This window comes from Salmo salar, chromosome ssa28 (assembly GCF_905237065.1).
Source record: "Salmo salar chromosome ssa28, Ssal_v3.1, whole genome shotgun sequence".
Lineage (NCBI taxonomy): Eukaryota > Metazoa > Chordata > Actinopteri > Salmoniformes > Salmonidae > Salmo > Salmo salar.
This window is the reverse complement of record NC_059469.1, coordinates 11,504,035-11,529,553: the sequence shown is the minus strand read 5'-3', so window position 1 is coordinate 11,529,553 and position 25,519 is coordinate 11,504,035. Positions and strand designations below refer to the sequence as shown.

The 25,519-nt window shown below is 43.3% G+C and overlaps 1 protein-coding gene across 1 annotated transcript; it reads right to left on the bottom strand.

Annotated features, from left to right (window-relative positions):
* Positions 1-1,653: 1,653 nt before the first annotated feature.
* trim65 (tripartite motif containing 65) lies at positions 1,654-25,519 on the bottom strand. The gene is made up of 8 exons (XM_014179489.2): positions 25,243-25,519; positions 21,879-22,353; positions 21,531-21,626; positions 14,148-14,378; positions 5,380-5,548; positions 3,752-3,841; positions 3,307-3,524; positions 1,654-3,173 (listed from the first exon to the last, which is right to left on the bottom strand). Exons 2-8 carry the CDS (start codon positions 22,311-22,313, stop codon positions 2,865-2,867), a joined length of 1,548 nt encoding a protein of 515 aa, XP_014034964.1. The 5' UTR covers positions 22,314-22,353; positions 25,243-25,519; the 3' UTR covers positions 1,654-2,864.

Sequence of the window (25,519 nt, the reverse complement as noted above, 5' to 3'; positions counted from 1 at the left end):
ACAGTCGGAGAATGAAAGGTCTCACATGGGATAGGTCCCTAATACGCATTTTATTTTTTACTTTCCTACACACGTCCTAGTACCTTCCCAAACTAACTGATCTTAAAAGTCTGGATAGGTGAACAGAATATGGAGGCAACTCCGCTGAGCATAATGGAAAACCATATTGCTTTCACCCATCCAGGCATCAGTGTCCTAGTACCCAACTGGGACAGGGGCTGGAATTCAATCCAAAAAGCTACCTTTCTTCCATCTATATGTGATGACTCCCTAAAATCAAGGTTAGTGACCACAAATATAGACAATATGGTTCTAGCTCTACCTAGGCTATAGAGAATGATAGAGATATCATATTTATACATGTCCCATTATGGCGTCTGTGCGTGCGCAGGCAGCGCCATTGAGGCAATCTCCATTTTGAAGTAGTACATTTTCTTGTTCTACTACTTCTGAGTTGGCAAACAAACAGAAAGGGTGCATACTGCCACCTAGAGTGTGTTGTCTGAACAGTTATAAAGCCAAGGTTGGTGATTTACTGCCACCTACAGTTGTGTAATGTTCACGAGTAGGCTATAATTAATTGGCTGACCCTCCTGATGACCCGGATGGAATCATGTGATCCGTCCTTAACCCATAGGAAGTCCCACCCAGTTGACTACTTTAAAACGGTGGAAGCCCTCAATGGCAATGTCCATGACAAAATGGGTTTTATCCATCTAGAGTCCTCTATCTAACACTACGACCTAGTCAATGAATTATACTCATTAGGAAACATTCCATAACTGCAGGTGGCAGTAAATCGCCAGCCTTGGCTTTATACCTGTTCAAACAATACACTCTAGGTGGCAGTGTGCACCCTCTCAGTTTGTTTTACCAACTCATAGAAGTAGTAGTAGATTAAAATTAGAAGGCTTCAAGGAGCTGCCTTTGAGATCTTCGTTTCGTCCCATCCTGGATCCTTGGGACATACTCTGTACTACTCCCTTCACAGAACAGCGCAAATCGGCTCTAACCAGAATAGAAAGAGGAGTAGGAGAACCCGGTGCACAACTGAGCAAGAGGACAAGTACATTAGAGTGTCTAGTTTGAGAAACAGACGCCTCACAAGTCCTCAACTGGCAGCTTCATTAAATAGTACCCGCAAAACACCAGCCTCAACGTCAACAGTGAAGAGGCGACTCCGGGATGCTGGCTTTCTAGGCAGAGTTGCAAAGTAAAAGCCATATCTCAGACTGGCCAATAGAAAGAAAAGATTAAGATGGGCAAAAGAACACAGACACTGGACAGAGGAACACTGTTGACGTTGAGACTGGTGTTTTGCGGGTACTATTTAATGAAGCTGTCAGTTGAGGACTTGTGAGGCATCTGTTTCTCAAACTAGAAACTCTAATGTACTTGTCCTCTTGCTCAGTTGTGCACCAGGGCCTCCCACTCCTCTTTCTATTCTGGTTAGAGACAGTTTGCTCTGTTCTGTGAAGGGAGTAGAACACAGCATTGTACGAGATCTTCAGTTTATTGGCAATTTCTCGCATGGAATAGCCTTCATTTCTCAGAACAAGAATAGACTGACGAGTTTCAGAAGAAAGTTATTTGTTTCTGGACATTTTGAGCCTGTAATCGAACCCACAAATGCTGATATTCCAGATACTCAACTAGTCTAAAGAAGGCCAGTTTTATTGCTTCTTTAATCAGAACAACAGTTTTCAGATGTGTTAACATAATTGCAAAAGGGTTTTCTAATGATCAATTAGCCTGTTAAAATTATAAATTTGGATTAGCTAATACAACGTCCCATTGGAACACAGGAGTGATGGTTGCTGATAATGGGCCTCTGTACACCTATGTAGACATTCCATTAAAAATCAGCCCTTTCCAGCTACAATATTAATTTACAACATTAACAATGTCTACACTGTATTTCTGATCAATTTGATGTTATTTTAATGGACAAAAATGCGCTTTTCTTTAAAAAACAAGGACATTTCTAAGTGACCCTAAACTTTTGAACGGTAGTGTACATGAAACAATTAATCTCTCGTTGAATGACAACATACACTTCATTGAAAAATCACTACTGTTGACCAATCACCGACAAAGGGGCGTAGACTTCAGCTTTGAACTTCGGCTTGTCTCTAGAAAAAAATGTATGCACGAACAGCCCAAAACGATCTACCCCCCCAACCCTAACTAAAAATGTTTAAAATTCAACTTCAATGGGATGATGCCAGAGTTGGGACGTCCCTAGGATCCCGTTTAGACTTTTCCGTGCTCTCACAGACGCCATAATGGGACGGATACAATGATGCAATGTCTATGATTCCCGAAAAATAACTGAACCTGTTGCCATAAGCCCCGTTTATACCTGGTTCTAACTTGTGTCCTTTGTCCTGATCCTGTCAACATCCTGATTGTGCCCACATTTTTAGACAGGTGTTGACAATCAAAAGACACATTGTAATTTGATTGTGACCGGAGGTAGTCAGACACACAGTGTCTGGATATTTTACAAGTGTAGACAGTTCCGGATAGAGAAACCATTTAAATCCTAATTATTCCACTCTCAAATCATTGATTACATCAATATGTGTCTTACAATAAATACACATTATTTTGAAAGCTGTGAAATAATTTGCGTAAAGGGACAAGGAAATCTGGTCAAAATGCAGACACAATGGACCAATAACAGGCACATTTTAATAGCATACTGTATGTAGACACATTTCTGGAAATGTAGGCACAATCAGAATGTAGGCAAAATCAGGACAAAGGTCCCATGTTCGCACCAGGTATAAACAGGGTTATAGTTTCCCAAGACTAGTCCTATAAGATTTGTTAGGTCATGGTCATTCCCTTTCGTGTTGTCGTCATGGCGAGCAGAGGGTGATGCTCACGCCCTCCCCTATCCAACAGGCGGGGAACAGCTCCTGAGTGAAGGCACAGTGGAAGGCATGCAGCCGCGTATGCCCATCTCCATAGTACGTCAGTGTTCCAGCCTCGTAGTCCAGCAGAATTCCGATGCGGGAGTGGTGGGAGTGGCCAGCCACCGTCTCCCGGCGGCCGTTGTGCCAGGCACTCAGCTGGCGCTCATCCAGCTGGAGGCTCCAGGACAGATCGTTCATTCCCACCATGCACCTTTTCCCCTTTTCCTTCCTGGGGATGCCCTCGTAAGTCACCTGGGGTAGAGATGCAGGGGTCAAAGGTAGGAAGAGGTGCAGTCAAAATTTCTAAAGACACAGGCACAATTCTATACAGTATATACAAATATTTACATATCATTCGGCTGCCATGGCCTTCACATCTTCTTACCCCCAGGTAGGCCCATGGCTTGGACAACTCCAGCTCCCAGTAGTGCTTTCCGTGTTTGAAGCCCTGGAAGCAGAGCACCTGCCAGGTGTGGTCAAAGCGAGCCTCGTGGGCTGGGACAGAGCGCGGCCCAGAGGTCAGGTGTTCCGCCCGTAGGTTCTCCTGGCAGAGGAGCAGGTGACCGTTGGCCGTGCGAGGGTCAAAGGTCAGGGTGCAGCGGTCTGAGGAGGAGGAGTTAGCATGTGAGAAGACATTTAGGTGTACAGTTTATTAGTCTAAATTAGCTCTAAAACAAAGAGTAGGTGATAGATCACGCTTATGTTGGTAAACTTCTGAACATCATTCAGGTTACTAATTATAGATTCCATAAAAAATATATTTGTTATTATTTACAGTTACTGTGTTAATATCTGAACGTTTTATGTTAAAGTAAGGAATGACCACATACATTCACTGAGGCCCTCCTTCCCAGCGGGGTGACATGGAGCAGCAGGACTGGGGACCACAGCCAGGACAGGGCGCTTATCCTGGGGAGAACCTAGGGAAGAGAGGGGGTGGGGGGATGGGGAAGAGGAGGGAGATCGGGGGAGAAACACAGACAGACATTTAAAAAGTTTGGAGATGACTATCCATAAAAACAACACACACAGCTCTAAATATAGAGCATTTACCTCAGCAAAGTAAGACAATATGCTCCGCATACAATAAGGTTACCCTGTCCTGACCTTACACACAGCCTCCTCCTTCATACAGTGAGGTTAGGTTACCTTGTCCTGACTTACACACAGCCTCCTCCTTCATACAGTGAGGTTAGGTTACCTTGTCCTGACTTACACACAGCCTCCTCCTTCATACAGTGAGGTTAGGTTACCTTGTCCTGACTTACACACAGCCTCCTCCTTCATACAGTGAGGTTAGGTTACCTTGCTTGTCCTGACCTTACACACAGCCTCCTCCTTCATACAGTGAGGTTAGGTTTCCCTGTCCTGACCTTACACACAGCCTCCTCCTTCATACAGTGAGGTTAGGTTACCTTGTCCTGACCTTACACACAGCCTCCTCCTTCATACAGTGAGGTTAGGTTGCCTTGTTCTGACCATACATACACACAGCCTCCTCCTTCATACAGTGAGGTTAGGTTACCTTGCTTGTCCTGACCTTACACACAGCCTCCTCCTTCATACATTGAGGTTAGGTTACCTTGCTTGTCCTGACCTTACACACAGCCTCCTCCTTCATACAGTGAGGTTAGGTTACCTTGCTTGTCCTGACCTTACACACAGCCTCCTCCTTCATACAGTGAGGTTAGGTTACCTTGTCCTGACCTACATACACACAGCCTCCTCCTTCATACAGTGAGGTTAGGTTGCCTTGTTCTGACCATACATACACACAGCCTCCTCCTTCATAAAGTGAGGTTAGGTTACCTTGCTTGTCCTGACCTTACACACAGCCTCCTCCTTCATACAGTGAGGTTAGGTTACCTTGTCCTGACCATACACACAGCCTCCTCCTTCATACAGTGAGGTTAGGTTACCTTGTCCTGACCATACACACAGCCTCCTCCTTCATACAGTGAGGTTAGGTTACCTAGTCCTGACCATACACACAGCCTCCTCCTTCATACAGTGAGGTTAGGTTACCTTGTCCTGACCTTACACACAGCCTCCTCCTTCATACAGTGAGGTTAGGTTACCTTGTCCTGACCATACACACAGCCTCCTCCTTCATACAGTGAGGTTAGGTTACCTTGTCCTGACCTTACACACAGCCTCCTCCTTCATACAGTGAGGTTAGGTTACCTTGTCCTGACCTTACACACAGCCTCCTCCTTCATACAGTGAGGTTAGGTTACCCTATCCTGACCTTACACACAGCCTCCTCCTTCATACAGAGAGGTTAGGTTACCTTGTCCTGTCCATACACACAGCCTCCTCCTTCATACAGTGAGGTTAGGTTACCTTGTCCTGACCATACACACAGCCTCCTCCTTCATACAGTGAGGTTAAGTTACCTTGCTTGTCCTGACCTTACACACAGCCTCCTCCTTCATACAGTGAGGTTAGGTTAGGTTACCTTGCTTGTCCTGCCCCACAGCTGTAGACACAGCCTTCTCCAGGTCCTCAGACACTAGCTTGGAGATCCGTGAGAGGACGTCTGTCACCCCACTGAGCCTCTCCTGCAGGTTAGGGGTCACATCCACTGGAATGTCCTTCATACGAGGGACCTCCACCAGCCGAGACTCCTACAGAGCAAAGGATATAGTAAATTATATAGTATGATTGTCAATAATAATACAATATGGGAATTTTATCCCAAAGCTACTTAGTGCTAACATGTACATATATTTTATGTATGTGATGTATGCAGTGTTGTAGTACTCAAGTACAGGACTCGGACTCAAGTACGACTCAAATCCCAATTTTTATGTCTTGTGACTAAACTTGGACTCGCCTTCTCGACCATTGGTGACTCGGACTTGGAAATTATAGGCAATTAGCAAGACACCCCCAATAAAGGAGTGGTTCTGCAGGTGGTGACCACAGACCACTTCTCAGTTCCTATGCTTCCTGGCTGATGTTTTGGTCACTTTTGAATGCTGGCGGTGCTTTCACTCTAGTGGTAGCATGAGACGGAGTCTACAACCCACACAAGTGGCTCAGGTAGTGCAGCTCATCCAGGATGGCACATCAATGCGAGCTGTGGCAAGAAGGTTTGCTGTGTCTGTCAGCGTAGTGTCCAGAGCATGGAGGCGCTACCAGGAGACAGGCCAGTACATCAGGAGACGTGGAGGAGGCCGTAGGAGGGCAACAACCCAGCAGCAGGACCGCTACCTCCGCCTTTGTGCAAGGAGGAGCAGGAGGAGCACTGCCAGAGCCCTGCAAAATGACCTCCAGCAGGCCACAAATGTGCATGTGTCTGCTCAAACGGTCAGAAACAGACTCCATGAGGGTGGTATGAGGGCCCGACGTCCACAGGTGGGGGTTGTGCTTACAGCCCAACACCGTGCAGGACGTTTGGCATTTGCCAGAGAACACCAAGATTGGCAAATTCGCCACTGGCGCCCTGTGCTCTTCACAGATGAAAGCAGGTTCACACTGAGCACATGTGACAGACGTGACAGAGTCTGGAGACGCCGTGGAGAACGTTCTGCTGCCTGCAACATCCTCCAGCATGACCGGTTTGGCGGTGGGTCAGTCATGGTGTGGGGTGGCATTTCTTTGGGGGGCCGCACAGCCCTCCATGTGCTCGCCAGAGGTAGCCTGACTGCCATTAGGTACCGAGATGAGATCCTCAGACCCCTTGTGAGACCATATGCTGGTGCGGTTGGCCCTGGGTTCCTCCTAATGCAAGACAATGCTAGACCTCATGTGGCTGGAGTGTGTCAGCAGTTCCTGCAAGAGGAAGGCATTGATGCTATGGACCGCCCGTTCCCCAGACCTGAATCCAATTGAGCACATCTGGGACATCATGTCTCGCTCCATCCACCAACGCCACGTTGCACCACAGACTGTCCAGGAGTTGGCGGATGCTTTAGTCCAGGTCTGGGAGGAGATCCCTCAGGAGACCATCCGCCACCTCATCAGGAGCATGCCCAGGCGTTGTAGGGAGGTCATACAGGCACGTGGAGGCCACACACACTACTGAGCCTCATTTTGACTTGTTTTAAGGACATTACATCAAAGTTGGATCAGCCTGTAGTGTGGTTTTCCACTTTAGTTTTGAGTGTGACTCCAAATCCAGACCTCCATGGGTTGATAAATTGGATTTCCATAGATTATTTTTGTGTGATTTTGTTGTCAGCACATTCAACTATGTAAAGAAAAAAGTATTTAATAAGATTATTTCATTCATTCAGATCTAGGATGTGTTATTTTAGTGTTCCCTTTATTTTTTTGAGCAGTATATTTCATGACATGCTTGGGTTCGCCGGGGGTCTCTCGGTGAATGGAGCAGCCTTGGAAAGGGGGTTTGGGCCCTTTCGCGGCACGCTTATAAGGCTCTGAATGTCCAAAATGGTTCCAACAATTCCTCCTGTTGTCCTTCTTTGTAGTTGTCCGGTATCCGGTGACTTGTTGTGTATTCCTGAACAGAATTACAGAGTTGATTTTCCTTCCATTCGCTCTTGAAGATAGGCTTAGCCAGCCATATCGATGGTTCCCCAATGGGGTGATGAGAGTAGCGTAATAAGATGGTTTGAGCAGAGTAACAGGATGGTCTTACTTAAATTCGCTTTTGAATATACATTACTTAGAACAGCTAAATCAGCCATACCAGTGATTGTCCGGGAGGTGAGTTTATCATCTCTACCTCGTGTTGAGATTCAAAGTTCAAACCATTTTAAATGCACAGCTGCCGCTTCACGCTTCTTCTGGTTCAATGTGTTAACTTCTTAACCCATCCTTTATAATTTTTCCTCAAAAGGGGCGGTTCCGGCAGGCTGGCACGCTCCCTGACCTCACTCTGGAGCGGTGATTACTCACTGTGCAAAGTTATGGAAAACAATTATCTCTTAACTTCTCAAATCACATCCCTGTCTTAACCTGTTAGGGCTAGGGGGCAGTATTGACACGGCTGGATAAAAAACATACCCGATTTAATCTGGTTACCACTCCTACCCAGTAACTAGAATATGCATATACTTATTACATATGGATAGAAAACACCCTAAATTTTCTAAAACTGTTTGAATGGTGTCTGTGAGTATAACAGAACTCAAATGGCAGGTCAAAACCTGAGAGATTCCTTTACAGGAAGTGGCCTGTCTGACCATTTCTTGAACTTCTTTTCCATCTCTATCATTTACTAAGGATCTCTGCTCTAACGTGACACTTCCCATGTCGTCCATAGGCGCTCAGAGCCCGGGAAAAAACAGAATGTCGTCATTCCAGCCCCAGGCTGAAACACATTATCGCCTTTCTCAAGTGGCCGATCAAGGGACACTGGGCTTATGCGCGTGACCCCGACCGCCCCCCGCCTTTGGGATTTTTTCCTCTGTTTGCCGAAAAGGAGATTCCCTGTCGGAATATTATCGCTTTTCTACGAGAAAAATGTCGTAAAAATTGATTTTAAACAGCGGTTGACATGCTTCGAAGTACGGTAATGGAATATTTAGAATTTTATTGTCACGAATTGCGCCATGCGCGCGACACTTCTTTACTATTTCGGATAGTGTCTGGAACGCACGAACAAAACGCCGCTATTCGGATATAACGATGGATTATTTTGGACCAAACCAACATTTGTTATTGAAGTAGCAGTCCTGGGTGTGCATTCTGACGAAGACAACAAAAGGTAATCAAACTTTTATAATAGTAAATATGATTATGGTGAGTGCTAAACTTGCCGGGTGTCTAAATAGCGAGCCCGTGATGCCTGGGCTATGTACTTAGAATATTGCAAAATGTGCTTTCACCAAAAAGCTATTTTAAAATCGGACATATCGAGTGCATAGAGGAGGTCTGTATCTATAATTCTTAAAATAATTGTTATGCTTTTTGTGAACGTTTATCGTGAGTAATTTAGTAAAATGTTAGCGAATTCCCCGGAAGTTTGCGGGGGGTATGCTAGTTCTGAACGTCACATGCTAATGTAAAAAGCTGGTTTTTGATATAAATATGAACTTGATTGAACAAAACATGCATGTATTGTATAACATAATGTCCTAGGGTTGTCATCTGATGAAGATCATCAAAGGTGAGTGCTGCATTTAGCTGTCTTCTGGGTTTTGGTGACATTATATGCTGGCTTGAAAAATGGGTGTCTGATTATTTCTGGCTTGGTACTCTGCTGACATAATCTAATGTTTTGCTTTCGTTGTAAAGCCTTTTTGAAATCGGACAGTGTGGTTAGATTAACGAGACTCTTGTCTTTAAATAGCTGTAAAATAGTCATATGTTTGAGAAATTGAAGTAATAGGATTTTTAAGGTTTTGAAAATCGCGCCACAGGCTGGCAGTGGCTGTTACGTAGGTGGGACGCAAGCGTCCCACCTAGCCCATAGAGGTTAACAAAAACACTTTCATCATCTTTCATATTACATGCACAACTCATAGTATGGAAACTTCATATATGTAGTTGGTATACTTTCCAAGTTACAGTATTTGCCTTTTAACATTTTTAATGACATCACAAAATAACAAACATAATGACATTCGTGTCCTATAGCCTCTGACCATTCCCCACGTTCACCATTAGAAATATTGTTCCAGTATTCGCTTTTGAACGTGTTTGAGTTTCACTGGGAAAAAGTCTGAGACAAAGCACATTCCTTTGGTGAATCTTGAGTGCAGGCCTGGATCTTCTCCCTTGATTTACAACAGGACATGAGTTGTTAATCCCCACAAGTTCTTTCCTTCCCCCTCTACGGGTGAGAGGGGGTCTGATTGAAGTTATTCATTACAAACCTGATCTGACTTATTTGGATTCTCATGGACAGTCAAGACAATAAGCAGAATATTAGCCACACTGATGACTTTGCAAATCCAATCAGTTTTCCACGTTGATTCAACGTCATCACATTGATTTCTGGGGTTGAAATGACGTGGAAACAACGTTGATTCAACCAGTTTTTGCCCAGTGGATAGGCTAGAGAAGGGGTGTCAAACTCATTCCATAGAGGGCCTAGTGTCTTCTGGGTTTTGGTTTTTCCTTTCAATTAAAACCTAGAAAACCAGGTGAGGGGAGTTGTTTACTAATTATTTACCTTAATTTATCAATCAAGTACGAGTATATACACTACCGTTCAAAAGTTTGGGGTGACATAGAAATGTCCTTGTTTTTGAAAGAAAAGCTATTTTTTTGTACATTAAAATAACATCAAATTGATCAGAAATACAGTGTAGACATTGTTCATGTTGTAAATGACTATTGTAGCTGGAAATGGAATATCTACATAGGCGTACAGAGGCCCATTATCAGCAACCATCACTCCTGTGTTCCAATGGCACGTTGTGTTAGCTAATCAAAGTTTATCATTTTAAAAGGCTAATTGATCATTAGAAAACCCTTTTGCAATTTGCAATGTTAGTACCCGCAAAACACCAGTCTCAACGTCAACAGTGAAGAGGCGACTCCGGGATGCTGGCGTTCTAGGCAGAGTTGCAAAGAAAAAGCCATATCTCAGACTGGCCAATAGAAAGAAAAGATTAAGATGGGCAAAAGAACACAGACACTGGACAGAGGAACGCTGTTGACGTTGAGACTGGTGTTTTGCGGGTACTATTTAATGAAGATGCCAGTTGAGGACTTGTGAGGCATCTGTTTCTCAAACTAGACACTCTAATGTACTTGTCCTCTTGCTCAGTTGTGCACCGGGGCCTTCCACTCCTCTTTCTATTCTGGTTAGAGCCAGTTTGCACAAGATCTTCAAAGTCTTGGCAATTTCTCGCATGGAATAGCCTTCGTTTCTCAGAACAAGAATAGACTGACGAATTTCAGAAGAAAGTTATTTGTTTCTGGCCATTTTGAGCCTGTAATCGAACCCACAAATGCTGATGCTCCAGATACTTAACTAGTCTAAAGAAGGCCAGTTTTATTGCTTCTTTAATCAGAACAACAGTTTTCAGATGTGCTAAAATAATTGCAAAAGGTTTTTCTAATGATCAATTAGCCTTGTAAAATGATAAACTTGAATTAGCTAACACAACGTTCCACAGGAGTGATAGTTGCTGATAATGGGCCTCTGTACGCCTATGTAGATATTCCATTCAAAATAAGCCGTTTCCAGCTACAAGAGTCATTTACAACATTAACAATGTCTACACTGTATTTCTGATCAATTTGATGTTCGTTTAATGGCCCAAAAAAAGTAGCTTTTCCTTCAAAAATAAGGACATTTCTAAGTGACCCCAAACTTTTGAACGGTAGTGTATATATACATACTCACACACTATGCATAGAAAACATTAAGAACACCTGCTCTTTCCATGACAGACTGACCAGGTAAATCCAGGTGAAAGCTATGATCCCTTACTGATGTCACTTGTTAAATCCACTTCAATCAGTATAGATGAATGATCGGTTAAAGGATTTTTAAGACAATTGAGACATGTATTGTGTATGTGTGCCATTCAGAGGGTGAATGGGCAAGACAAAAAAGATAAGTGCCTTTGAACGGGTATGGTAGTAGGTGCCAGGTGCACCGGTTTGACTCAAGAACTGTTTTCCACGCTCAACAGTTTCCTGTGTGTAACAAGAATGATTCACAACTGTGGGAAGCATTGGAGTCAACATGGTCCAGCATCCCTGTGGAACGTTTTCGACACCTTGTAAAGTCCATGCCGTGACGAATTGAGGCTATTCTGAGGGCAAAAGGGGGGTGTACAACTCAATATTAGTCTCCTAATGTTTGGCTTCGGAAAGAATTCAGACCCTTTGACTTTTTCCACATTTTGTTATGTTACAGCCTTATTCTAAAATGTATTAAATAAATAAAAATCCTCAGTAATCTACACACAATACCTCATCATGACAAAGTGAAAACAGGTTTATAGAAATGTTTGCAAATGTATTGAAAAAAAACAACCTTATTTACATAATTATTCAGACCCTTTGCTTTGAGACTCGAAGTTGAAATCAGGTGCATCCTGTTTCCATTGAGCATCGTTGAGATGTTTCTACAACTTGTCCGTAGAGCTCCGATACAGGATTGTGGGGAGGTGTACCAAAACAATCTGCAGGATTGAAGGCCCCCAAGAACACAGTGACTGCCATCATTATTAAATGGAAGAAGTTTGGAACCACCAAGACTCTTCCTAGAGCTGGCCGCCCAGCCAAACTGAGCAATCGGGGGACAAGGGTCTTTGTCAGGGAGGTGACCAAGAACCCGATGGTCACTGACAGAGCTCTAGAGTTCCTCTGTGGTGATGGGAGAACTTTCCAGAAGGACAACCATCTCTGCAACACCCCACCAATCAGGGCTTTATGGTAGTGGCCCAGCCAGAACCTGGACTTGAACCCGATTGAACATCTCTGGAGAGACCTGAAAATAGCTGTGCAGCGACGCTCCACATCCAACCTGACAAAGCTTGAGAGGATCTGCAGAGAAGAATGGGAGAAACTCCCCAAATACAGGTGTGCCAAGGTTTTAGCGTCATACCCAAGACGACCAAGTCTGTAATCGCTGTCAAAGGTGCTTCAAGGGTCTGAATACTTATGTAAATGTGATATTTCAGTTTTTCTTTTAAAATGTGCTAAATTTAAAAAAAACAAAACAGTTTTTGCTTTGTCATTATGGGGAATTGTGTGTAGATTGATGAGGATTTTTTTTTGTTTTAATCCATTTTAGAATAAGGATGTAACATAACAAAATGTGGAAAAAGTCAAGGGGTCTGAATACTTTCCGAATGCACTGTAAGACTGTAAAAACAGGAAATCAGCTCCCAGTGATTTTAATTCCCAACTATTCCCACACATAATAGAGACAAATGTGATCGTATACAAATGTAAGCAATGCTTGAAATTAGTATGTTTTAGTCAAATATTATATATGTTTGGGCTTCTTGCTGTCATTTTGCAGTCTACAAATTATTTGTAAATATGTTCTGGCCCTCCGGGTGCAAAGGAGCAAAATAAATAAATAAATACAGTAGGGGAAGAAGTAGTTGTTTGGGCTAAATTATAGATGGGCTATGTACAGGTGCAGTAATCTGTGAGCTGCTCTGACAGCTGGTGCTTAAAGCTAGTGAGGGAGATAAGTGTTTCCAGTTTCAGAGATTTTTGTAGTTCGTTCCAGTCATTGGCAGCAGAGAACTGGAAGGAGAGGTGGCCGAAGGAGGAATTGGCTTTGGGGGTAACCAGAGAGATATACCTGCTGGAGCGCGTGCTACAGGTGGGTGCTGCTATGGTGACCAGCGAGCTGAGATAAGGGTGGACTTTACCTGGCAGGGTCTTGTAGATGACCTGGAGCCAGTGGGTTTGGCGACGAGTATGAAGCGAGGGCCAGCCAACGAGAGCGTACAGGTCGCAGTGGTGGGTAGTATATGGGGCTTTGGTGACAAAACGGATGGCACTGTGATAGACTGCATCCAATTTATTGAGTAGGGTATTGGAGGCTATTTTGTAAATGACATCGCCGAAGTCGAGGATCGGTAGGATGGTCAGTTTTACGAGGGTATGTTTGGCAGCATGAGTGAAGGAGGCTTTGTTGCGAAATAGGAAGCCAATTCTAGATTTAACTTTGGATTGGAGATGTTTGATGTGAGTCTGGAAGGAGAGTTTACAGTCTAACCAGACACCTAGGTATTTGTAGTTGTCCACATATTCTAAGTCAGAACCGTCCAGAGTAGTGATGCTGGACGGGCGGGCAGGTGCAGGCAGCGATCGGTTGAAGAGCATGCATTTAGTTTTACTTGTATTTAAGAGCAGTTGGAGGCCACGGAAGGAGAGTTGTATGGCATTGAAGCTCGTTTGGAGGGTTGTTAACACAGTGTCCAAAGAAGGGCCAGAAGTATACAGAATGGTGTCGTCTGCATAGAGGTGGATCAGAGACTCACCAGTAGCAAGAGCGACATCATTGATGTATACAGAGAACCTTATAACCTGATGTGATTTGTTTACTGGGGAGTAGAACATATCAATGGTCTGTAAATAGAGGATGCTGCCTGAATCAGGAGGGAACGGCGTCAGTGCTAAATATCAAGGTTATCAATCTTTTCAAACATTTCTATTACTCTGCTATGTGCACACTAGGCTTGAGTCTCCTAACCGACAAGTTTTATAGCAGTGAATACTTACATGTAAAACCAGCTCTGAGATAAATGATCAGCATATCGCTTTTGGTGATAGGTCATTCTGTATGACGGTAAAAATCCAATCTATTTGGGAAAATATGTCAATGCTAACCTGTATTAGCTGGATGTCGGGCAGGTTGCGAAGAGTTGCGATCTGGCTCTGGCGTTCCCTGAGTTGCTTGGCCCTCTCCTGTAGCTCCTCCAACCTAGCCTCCACCTGGGAGAGGGAAGCCTCCTTCTCCTGCTCAATGAAGTTCTCTGTAGACTCCTGTTTGTCTGCTAGCACCTTCAACAGCATGGAGAACTTGGCATTCACCCAGTGGGAGGTCTGCTGCAGGGTCACCTACAGAGGGGGAGAAGTTGGGGGTGAGAACAGTAAGAGGGAAACATTTACCATACAGCGACAAGGATAGTAGTAGTATTTAGGATTGTAGTTTTGACTGCAGTGAGAGAGGTGTCAACTTTCCAATAAACCAATATTGAAATTAGGGCTGGCTTGTGTAGCCGCCGATTACGGACGAAGACCGTCATGAAAATAAAAAAACGTCATTACGTTTACATTTATTTTTTAAACGAACTGCTGAATGCATTCGTGCGGTTGAGTGTTTCCACAGAAATATACTTTTTACATGGGCACCTTTCCCTTTCAAGTGGATTCAATAAATATCTACAGCGAGGGAAAAAAGTATTTGATCCCCTGCTGATTTTGTACGTTTGCCCACTGACAAAGAAATGATCAGTCTATAATTTTAATGGTAGGTTTATTTGAACAGTGAGAGACAGAATAACAACATTTCTTTGTCAGTGGGCAAACGTACAAAATCAGCAGGGTATCAAATACTTTTTTCCCTCACTGTAGATACATGGGCTCCGATACGATACAGGAATGATACGTTTTAGTTTTAAGTGAACCGGTTTGAATAGAGATCTAATCAATGCGATTAGTTGCGATACGATTCGATGCACTAACATTTGTTGCATAGACACATTCATTTTCCAATTCAAATTCAAATCTGCTGCTGATGGAGCTCATGAGCTGGGCCTCTCTGAGCTGGATTTGTATGAGTTGATGTGTGTGAACTTGCTTTCCTATCTTGTCAGGACCAGCTATTTTAGGTTTAACCTGTTGGGGATAGGGGGCAGTATTTACACGGCCGGATAAAAAATGTACCCGATTTAATCTGGTTATTACTACTGCCCAGAAACTAGAATATGCATATAATTATTGGCTTTGGATAGAAAACACCCTAAAGTTTCTAAAACTGTTTGAATGGTGTCTGTGAGTATAACAGAACTCATATGGCAGGCAAAAACCTGAGAAGATTCCTAACAGAAGTGCCCTCTCTGACCATTTCTTGGGCTTCTACACTCTCTTTATTGAAAACTGAGGTTCTCTGCTGTAACGTGACACTTCCTACGGCTCCCATAGGCTCTCAGAAGGCGGCAAAACGCTGAATGATGCCTTTGGAGCCCCTGGCTGAAAAACAGTAGCGCATTTGGATAGTGGTCGATCAGAGGACAATGACACTGAGGCGCGTGCACGAGGCGACACCATGTTTTTATTTTCTCATCTTTGAACGAAAACAGGGTTTCCCGGTCGGAATATTATCGCTTTTTTACGAGAAAAATGGCGCATTTCGTGACAAAAAAATTCTAAATATTCCATTACCGTACTTCGAAGCATGTCAACCGCTGTTTAAAATACATTTTTATGCCATTTTTCTCGTAAAAAAGCGATAATATTCCGACCGGGAATCTGCGTTTAGGTAAAAAGACGAAAGAAAATAAAGCATGGGGTCGACTCGTGCACGCGCCTAAGCCCATTGTCCTCTGATCGGCCACTTGCCAAAAGCGATAATGTGTTTCAGCCTGGGGCTGCCTCGATATCATTCAGCTTTTTCCCGGGCTCTGAGAGCCTATGGGAGCCGTAGGAAGTGTCACGTTACAGCAAAGATCCTCAGTCTTCAATAAACAGAGACAAGAAGAACAAGATCTTGTCAGAGAGGGCATTTCCTGTAAGGAATCTTCTCAGGTTTCTGCCTGCCATATGAGTTCTGTTATACTCACACACACCATTCAAACAGTTTTAGAAACTTTAGGGTGTTTTCTATCCAAAGCCAATAATTATATGCATATTCTAGTTACTGGGCAGGAGTAGTAACCAGATTAAATCGGGTACGTTTTTTATCTGGCCGTGTCAATACTGCCCCCTACCCCCAACAGGTTAAAACAGGTCAACATTCACAAAGCCGCGGGGCCAGATGGATTACCAGGACGTGTACTCAAACGATGTGCGGACCAACTGGCAAGTATCTTCACTGACATTTTCAACCTCTCCCTGACCGAGTCTGTAATAGCTACATGTTTCAAGAAGAATACCATAGTCCCTGTGCCCAAGAAAGCGAAGGTAACCTGCCTAAATGATTACCGCCCCGTAACACTTCATCGGTAGCCTTGAAGTGCTTTGAAAGGCTGGTCATGGCTCACATCAACAGCGTCATCCCGGATACCCTAGACCCACTCCAATTCCTATACCACCCCAACAGATCCACAGATGACGCAATCTCAATCGCACGCGACAATGCCCTTTCCCACCCGGACAAAAGGAACACCAATGTGAGAATGCTGTTCATTGACTACAGCTCAGCGTTCAACACCATAGTGCCCACAAAGCTTATCACTAAGCTAAGGACCCTGGGACTAAACACCTCCCTCTGCAACTGGATCCTGGACTTCCTTACGGGCCGCCCCCAGGTGGTAAGGGTAGGCACCAACACATCTGCCACGCTGATCCTCAACACTTGGGCCCCTCAGGGGTGCATGCTTAGTCCCCTCCTGTACTCCCTGTTCACCCACGACTGCGTGGCCAAACACGACTCCAACACCATCATTAAGTTTGCTGATGACAAACCAGTGGTAGGCCTAATTACCGACACCGATGAGACAGCCTATAGGGAGGAGGTCAGAGACCTGGTAGTGTGGTGCCAGGGCAACAACCTCTCCCTCAATGTGAGCATGACAAAGGAGCTGATTGTGGACTACAGGAAAAGGAGGGCCAAACAGGCCCCCATTAACATTGACGGGGCTGAAGTGGAGCAGGTCGAGAGTTTCAAGTTCCCTGGTGTCCACATCACCAACGAACTATCATGGTCCAAACACACCAAGACAGTCATGAAGAGGGTACAACAACACCTTTCCCCCCTCAGGAGACTGAAAAGATTTGGCATGTGTTCCATAGATCCTCAAAAAGTTCTACAGCTCCACCATCGAGAGCACCATGGCCGGTTGCATCACTGCCTGGTATGGCAACTGCTCGGCATCTGACCATAAGGCGCTACAGAGGGTAGTGCGTACGGCCTAGTACATCACTGGGGCCAAGCTTCCTGCCATCCAGGACCTATATACTAGGCGGTGTCAGAGGAAAAAAAATTGTCCTAGACTCCAGTCACCCAAGTCAAAGACTGTTCTCTCTGCTACCGCACGGCAAGCGGTACCGGAGCGCCAAGTTTAGGACCAACAGGCTCCTTAAAGCTTCTACTCCCAAGCCATAAGACTGCTGAACAATTAATCAAATGACCACCCAGACTATTTAGATTGACTCCCCCCCCATTTGTTTTTACACTGCTGCTACTCGCTGTTTATTATCTATGCATAGTCACTTTACCCCTACCTACATGTACAAATGACCTCGACTAACCTGTACCCCCAAACATTGACTCGGTACCGGTACCCCCTGTATATAGCCTCGTTATTGTTATTTTATTGTGTTACTTTTTATTATTTTTTACTTTAGTTTATTTGGTAAATATTTTCTTAACTCTTTCTTGAACTGCATTGTTGGTTAAAGGCTTGTAAGTAAGCATTTCACGGTAAGGTCTTCACCTGTTGTATTCGGCGCATGTTACAAAGAAAGTTTAATTTGATTTGATTAGTAATGACATCAAATCAAATTAAACTTTATTTGTCACATGATTATTTCTGGCTGGGTACTCTGCTGACATAATCTAATGTTTTGCTTTCGTTGTAAAGCCTTTTTGAAATCGGACAGTGTGGTTAGATTAACGAGAGTCTTGTCCTTAAAATGGTGTAAAATAGTCATATGTTTGAGAAATTGAAGTAATAGCATTTCTAAGGTATTTGAATAACGCGCCACGGGATTCCACTGGCTGTTGAGTAGGTGGGACGATTTTGTCCCACCTAGCCCAGAGAGGTTAAGAAAATATTTACCAAAGCACTTTGAATTTCCCCCCATCTCAAAATCAAATGGTTTTGACCATTTGGATGTTTTTAGAGTGATCTTCTCTCCTCCTCTCGCTTCGGCCATGCAGTGCACCTCGCAAAAGTGATTGCTTTCCTCGTTATGAAATCATCAACTTCACCCTGTATATCTAAAAATGACCATATACACTGATCGTTTAAAGCAAAACTACAAAAAATATTGCTGATGGTGAACCTGAAACCTGAATTTTTGAATGGAGGTCAGAGTGTCGAATTTGGTCAACAAAAAATATAATTGCTAATTTGCTACATGAGGCTTATTTGACCTAATAGAAGTTTCGTAATGGTTAGGTTGTTACAAATGGACATCGAGGGCTTCCACCGTTTGAAATAAGTCAACTGGGTGGGGATTCCTATGAGTTGGGAGCAATCAGCCAATTTTTTTATTCAACCTTTATTTAACTAGGCAAGTCAGTTAAGAACAAATTCTTATTCACAATGACGGCCTACCAAAAGGCAAAAGGCCTCCTGCGGGGACAGGGGCTGGGATAGAAAATCTAAATAAATTCAATAAAAATATAGGACATAACACACATCACAACAAGAGAGACACTACAACACTACATAAAGAGAGACCTAAGACAACAACATAGCATGGCAGCAACACATGACAACACAGCATGGTAGCAACACAACATGGTAGCAACACAACATGGCAGCAGCACAACATGGTAGCAGCACAAAACAGAGTACAAACATTATTGGGTAGACAACAGCACAAAGGACAAGAAGGTAGAGACAACAATACATTACGCAAAGCAGCCACAACTGTCAATAAGAGTGTCCATAATTGAGTCTTTGAATAAAGAGACTGAGATAAAACTGTCCAGTTGAGTGTTTGTTGCAGCTCGTTCCAGTCGCTAGCTGCAGCGAACTGAAAAGACGAGCGACCCAGGGATGTGTGTGCTTTGGGGACCTTTAACAGAATGTGACTGGCAGAACAGGTGTTGTATGTGGAGGATGAGGGCTGCAGTAGATATCTCAGAGGGGGGAGTGAGGCCTATGAGGGTTTTATAAATAAGCATCAACCAGTGGGTCTTGCGACGGGTATACAGAGATGACAAGCTTACAGATGAGTAGAGTGCAGTGATGTGAACATTTACTACTTTAAAATTGAGATGGGCTCGCCTGATCTCGCCTCCTCCCGCATGCCTTCCATCTTTGAGGACATGTTTTTCCATTGTTAGAGCGGTCACTCAAATATCTTGTCAATATAATAGACAATCTTTGAGTATAGCCAGATGAAAGTTGTCTCCGGTAGCTTAGTTTTATTCCGTCAAAACACAATTTTCAACAGCGCATAGATAACAATATCCTAGCAAATTACATAGGTTGTAATTAAAAAAATAAAGCCTAATATCACGCAAGCCATTTTAGCATTTGAATCCTAAAGGTGCCGCTCATATGTGCAAGGTCAGGAACAGGCCTCCTACATCGCGTTGGTCTGCGACTGATGCTGGGCACAGTGCGCAGTTTGACTAGGCTACTGATATTGCCTGGGGTTGCTCGGCATGCAAAATGACTTGTAGATAAATGACTGTCGACAGTTACATGTAGTTCTGACACTGAAGGGGAGGATGCATCAAATCTAATTTTATTTGTCACATGCGCCGAATACAACTGGTGTAGACTTTACTGTGAAATGCTTGCTTATGAGCCCTTCCCAACAATGCAGAGTTTAAAAATAAAATAGTAACACGAGGAATAAACTAAAATACACAAGAATGGAGCTATATACAGGGAGTACCAGTACCAGATCAATGTGCAGTGGTATGAGGTACTTGAGGCCAGAAGGCAGAGTAAAGTGACTAGGCATCAGGATAGATAATAATAAGAGTAAAATAAAGAACAGAGCAGCAGCAGCATATGATGAGTATAAAAGTGTGTGCGTATATAGTTGATGGGTTCTGATTTCTAAACCTGAAATATTGTTAATCATCAGGTATCTTATTGAAATGAGGAGTGCCACAGTCTGGTTTCTACACCAGAAGTTAATCAGAAGTCAATTAAGCTTGGAATGTACTGAGTAAAGTTAAGGCAATCACATGGTTGCAGTCACTGATAAGGGTGGAGAGCTGTGGTTTAGTGAGGAATGGGGGCCAAGGTCAGGTCAGGTCACATTAAGGGAGAAGGAACAGTTTATTACCTGTATCACTTTACATCTTTATTGCTAGGCAGGAAGTTATGTTTAGAGGGAAGGAAGAGACTTCACTCAAATTGAGGTATATATACTTGTGCTGGTGGAAACACATCTTTGTCTGTTCAGCTGTCTGACCCTTTGGGTGAATAAACTTGGTTTGAGTTTTTATAGTTGTCCGTCCGTTTTTACCCTGTTATTTAGAACCTAACATAGTGTATGCGTGTGGGGTGTCAATATTGTGTGTGAGTGAGTGTGTGTGTGTATATGGTTTGTGTTTATATAGTCTAGTGAGTGTGTGTAGGGTCAGTGCAAGACAGAGTCAGTGCAGATAGTTTGGGTACCCTTAATTGACTATTTAGCAGTCTGGCTATTTAGAAGTCTTATGGCTTGGGGGTGGAAGCTGTCTCAGAGCCTGTTCGTCCGAGAGCCAATGCTCTGGTACCGTTTGCCGAACAGTAGCTGAGTGAACAGTCTATGGCTTGGGTGGCTGGAGTCTGACAGTTATCACAGAAGATGAGAGGTATTTTCGGAAGGTAGAAAGAATGTAATAAGAGCAAAACATTTTTGTGAACCGGAATTTCGTAACATTTTGAATTGATTTTTATGACCGATGCATGCTACATTTTCATTGGTTTGGGGTCCGCAGACCCAATGCACTTGTATCTTAAACATTTGAATCATGGACAGATGCCTATGTGAATAGTTACATCCCTATTTACAATGTGATTAAACTTTGCTGAAACAAGCAAGGTGTTGTAGAAAACGAGTCTTAGGCTGCCTAGACAATGCACCCCTTTCAGCAGTAGCACCTGCAGGAGTGGAGGACAAAATATGCGTCTTAAAAAATATATACTGAATGATTATAAAGTGGCCGCGGTCATATGGCTGACAAATATCCTTCATCCAAATGTCCATGACCGTCACAGCCCTAATTTGAAACAATGCGACTAATATCCGACTAATCTACTTTGCAAGTAGAGGAAACCTTTTCACAATGAACCAATGTAGGCCTATCCATTGACTATGGTACTTTCAACATAAAGGTGTAGTGACGGTCACTGTCAAAAACAACTTTACCTTGGCTTTGGTGATGTTCTCTGTCAGCTCAGCGATGCTCCTCTCAGTCTTCTCCATACATATTCCCACCTCCACACTCTTCCTCCTCAGTAGTAACTGTTCAAACAGATAGACAATACCACAATGAGTGTGTAGGATATGCAGCAGAGTATGAATTCAATTTCATGACATTTGCAGCACACAAATGTTGACCAGAGAGAATATAGTGTGTATATATAGTATCAGTGTTTTCCAGAAGTTAGTGTTGGGTCACAGGCAGCCAATGGGGCTGCGGCAGATTTTGTTTTTGTTAATCTCTTTGACAATCACAAAAACATAGGAGCCACGTACGGTCTGTCTGACACTCACCTCTCGGTTCTCCTTCTCAGCCTCCACCAGCACTTTCTCGTGGTTCTTACACTCGGAGATGGCACACTCGCAGCACACACACATGTTGTCCTTCCGGCAGTAGTACACCAGGGGGTTCTTGTGTCGGTCACACAGAATCAGGGGCGTGGCTCTGGCCATGTCGCCCCTCATAACCGGTACAGTGTCTCTACCGAATGCACCGGCACTGTTCGCTGTGGCCTCAGCCAGAACGGACAGGGACACGTTGCGTTTTAGGATTGGTCTAGTGGGGAATTTCTCGTTGCAGATAGGGCAATGCGGCCCGATGTCGGACTTGGACTTGGTGTCCCAGTGAGTCGTGATGCAGTCTCGACAGAAGGTGTGACCGCATGGGATGGTGACTGGGACTTTGAAGCGGTCCAAGCAAATGGCGCAGGACAAATTGTGGGTCTCCATCCCTCCAGTAGATCTGTGTACAGAACACACCTCTTCAGATCTGTGGAGAGAAATGAATGGGAGAAGTTGGACATGATGTAGGTTGCTGATACAGTAGCTACATAACATGCATATGGATTTCAAATCTTGATTCTAAGATTGCTTCATGCTGTAGCTAGCCATGATACTGTCACATTATTGTGTACTGGCCTACTGTAACATGTTCATTTATTTATTATCGACAGCATCACGAGACAAAGAGCCATTTAGGACAGGGGTCTTCAACCTTTCTTGCCCAGAGACTACCGCCCAGGCAAACCGGCGACCCCCATCATATGTTAGCAAAAAATGTATAATTCACATCTTATCATCAGGTGAATGCCAAGGAGAAGTAATCAACATTTTAAAATGAATAGATTTTGCATTATTTTGACCTCCCCACATTACAATTGGAAGAGGAAGTGTAAACTCTAACACAGCCAGTGGAGGGAGGTGAGGGAGGACGGCTCATACTAATGGCTGGCTAACCATGTATTTGATACCATTCCACCAATTCCGCTCTAGCCATTACCACGAGCCCATCCTCCCCAATTAAGGTGCCACCAACCTCCTGTGAACACAGCCTATTAGATAGAAAGGTAACTTTAAAAAAGATATATCTTATACTGCCTGTTTAGCTGGTTAAACGAAGGTTAGTCGTGTTCGCAAAAATTAAGTCAAGAAAGCTTACCAGTGGCAACTGGTACTTGCAGGTGCTTTTTAAAAGCCTTTGTCAGATACTCCAGTAATTGTAATTAGCTCCAATGAGTGTAACTTGCCTAATATTAGGAGTTGAGAAATAAAGTTGACATCGTGAGAAAGATGTTCTCCTCTTCTCTACTATAGGTATGCAATTCAAGGTGTGTTTATTCTGTTAGCGATAGTCACAAAAATAGTTACATGAAAAAAAGATGTGCCATATACAGTGTATATATATATATATACACAGTATGAGTCAAAAGTTGACACACCTACTCATTCAAGGGTTTTTCTTTATTTTTACTATTTTCTACATTGTAGAATAATAGTGAAGACATCAAAACTATGAAATAACACACACATGGAATCATGTAGTAAGCAAACAAGTGTTCAACAAATGAAAATATATTTTAGATTTTATATTCTTCAAAGTAGCCACCCTTTGCCTTGATGACAGCTTTGCACACTCTTGGCATTCTCTCTACCAGCTTCATGAGGAATGCTTTTCCAACAGTCTTGAAGAAGTTCCCACATATGCTGAGCACTTGTTGGCTGCTTTTCCTTCACTTGCGCTCCAACTCATCCCAGACCATCTCAATTGGGTTGAGGTCAGGTGATTGTGGAGGCCAGGTCATCTGATGAAGCACTCCATCCCTCTCCTTGGCCAAATAGCCCTTACACAGCCTGGAGGTGTGTTTTAGGTCATTATCCTGTTGAAAAACAAATGATAGTCCCACTAAGCGCAAACCTCCTCCATGCTTCACGGTGGGAACCACACATGCGGAGATCATCCGTTCACCCACACCACGTCTCACAACGACACGGCGGTTGGAACCAAAAATTTCAAATTTGGACTCATCAGACCATAGGACAGATTTCCACCGGTCTAATGTCCATTGCTCGTGTTTCTTGGCCCAAGCAAGTCTCTTCTTATTATTGGTGTCCTTTAGTAGTGGTTTCTTTGCAGCAATTCGACCATGAAGGCCTGATTCTTGCAGTCTCCTCTGAACAGTTGAACACTTGAACTCTGTGAAGCATTTATTTGGGCTGCAATCTGAGGTGCAGATAACTTGAATGAACTTATCCTCCGCAGCAGAGGTAACTCTGGGTCTTCCTTTCCTGTGGCGATCCTCATGAGAGCCAGTTTCATCATAGCACTTGATTGCAAAAACAATCATATTTTCCGGATTGACTGACCGTCATGTCTTAAAATAATGATGGACTGTCATTTCTCTTTGCTTATTTGAGCTGTTCTTGCCATAATATGGACTTGGTATTTTACCAAATAGTACTATGTTCTGTATATCATCCCTTCCTTGTCAGAACACAACTGATTGTCTCAAACGCATTAAGGAAAGAAATTCCACAAATGAACTTTTAACAAGGCACACCTGTTAATTTAAATGCATTCCGGGTGACTACGTCATGAAGCTGGTTGAGAGAATGCCAAGAGTGTGCAAAGCTGTCATCAAGGCAACGGGTGGCTACTTTGAAGAACACTTTTTTGGTTACTACATGATTCCATATGTGTTATTTCATAGTTTTGATGTCTTCACTATTATTCGACAATGTAGAAAATAGTAAAAATAAAGAAAAACCCTGGAATGATTAGGTGTGTCCAAACTTTTTACTTGTACTGTGTGTGTGTGTGTGTGTGTGTGTGTGTGTGTGTGTGTGTGTGTGTGTGTGTGTATGTATGTATGTATGTATGTATATATATATATATATATATATATATATATATATATACACTGTGCATATATATATTATATACACACTGTATATATATATACACTGTATATATACTGTATATTTAGGAGAATGACCATGGTGACAGTTGGACATTATGAGCAACTCGACCATTACAAAGGAATTAACGTTATACACTATGAGATGTTGTCATTTGATGCCATACAGTGAGTGGGTCAAACGATGCTACATAGGCTATAGCAAAGCCAGCAGTTTGTAGCTAGCCTAGCTATATCAAATGAATGACATCACAGTAGATACTAGCCAGGGCGCTAACGTTAACACATAGCTAATGTAGCTAGCTAACGTTACTTTGTAACCATGATTACAGTAAAAAGACAGCTATCAAGTCGAAATATGAGTAACGTTACAGTTTTATGATACTAGCCAAACGGATTAAAGGTAAAACTTTTCAAATATATAATTCTAGCTAAAATTCCACTTAAAAGTAAATGTAGCTCACCAGTGCAATATAATAAATTAGGGCATCTGACGTAAATACAGTTGCTGGGAATCCGCCTTGCCGAAATACAGCGTTCAAGACAACTGGGAATTCGGAAAAAACTAGGTAAAATCACGACGTCGGTGATCTGCAGGTCGGAAAGTCGGAGCACTGGAAAGAGGCCAGATTTGGAATTCCTAGTTGGATGATCATCCAAAACATTTTTCTCAGTCGGAGTTTGTTTTTCCGAGTTCCCAGTTGTCTTGAATAAACTGAAGTCCAGGCTGTATCACAACCG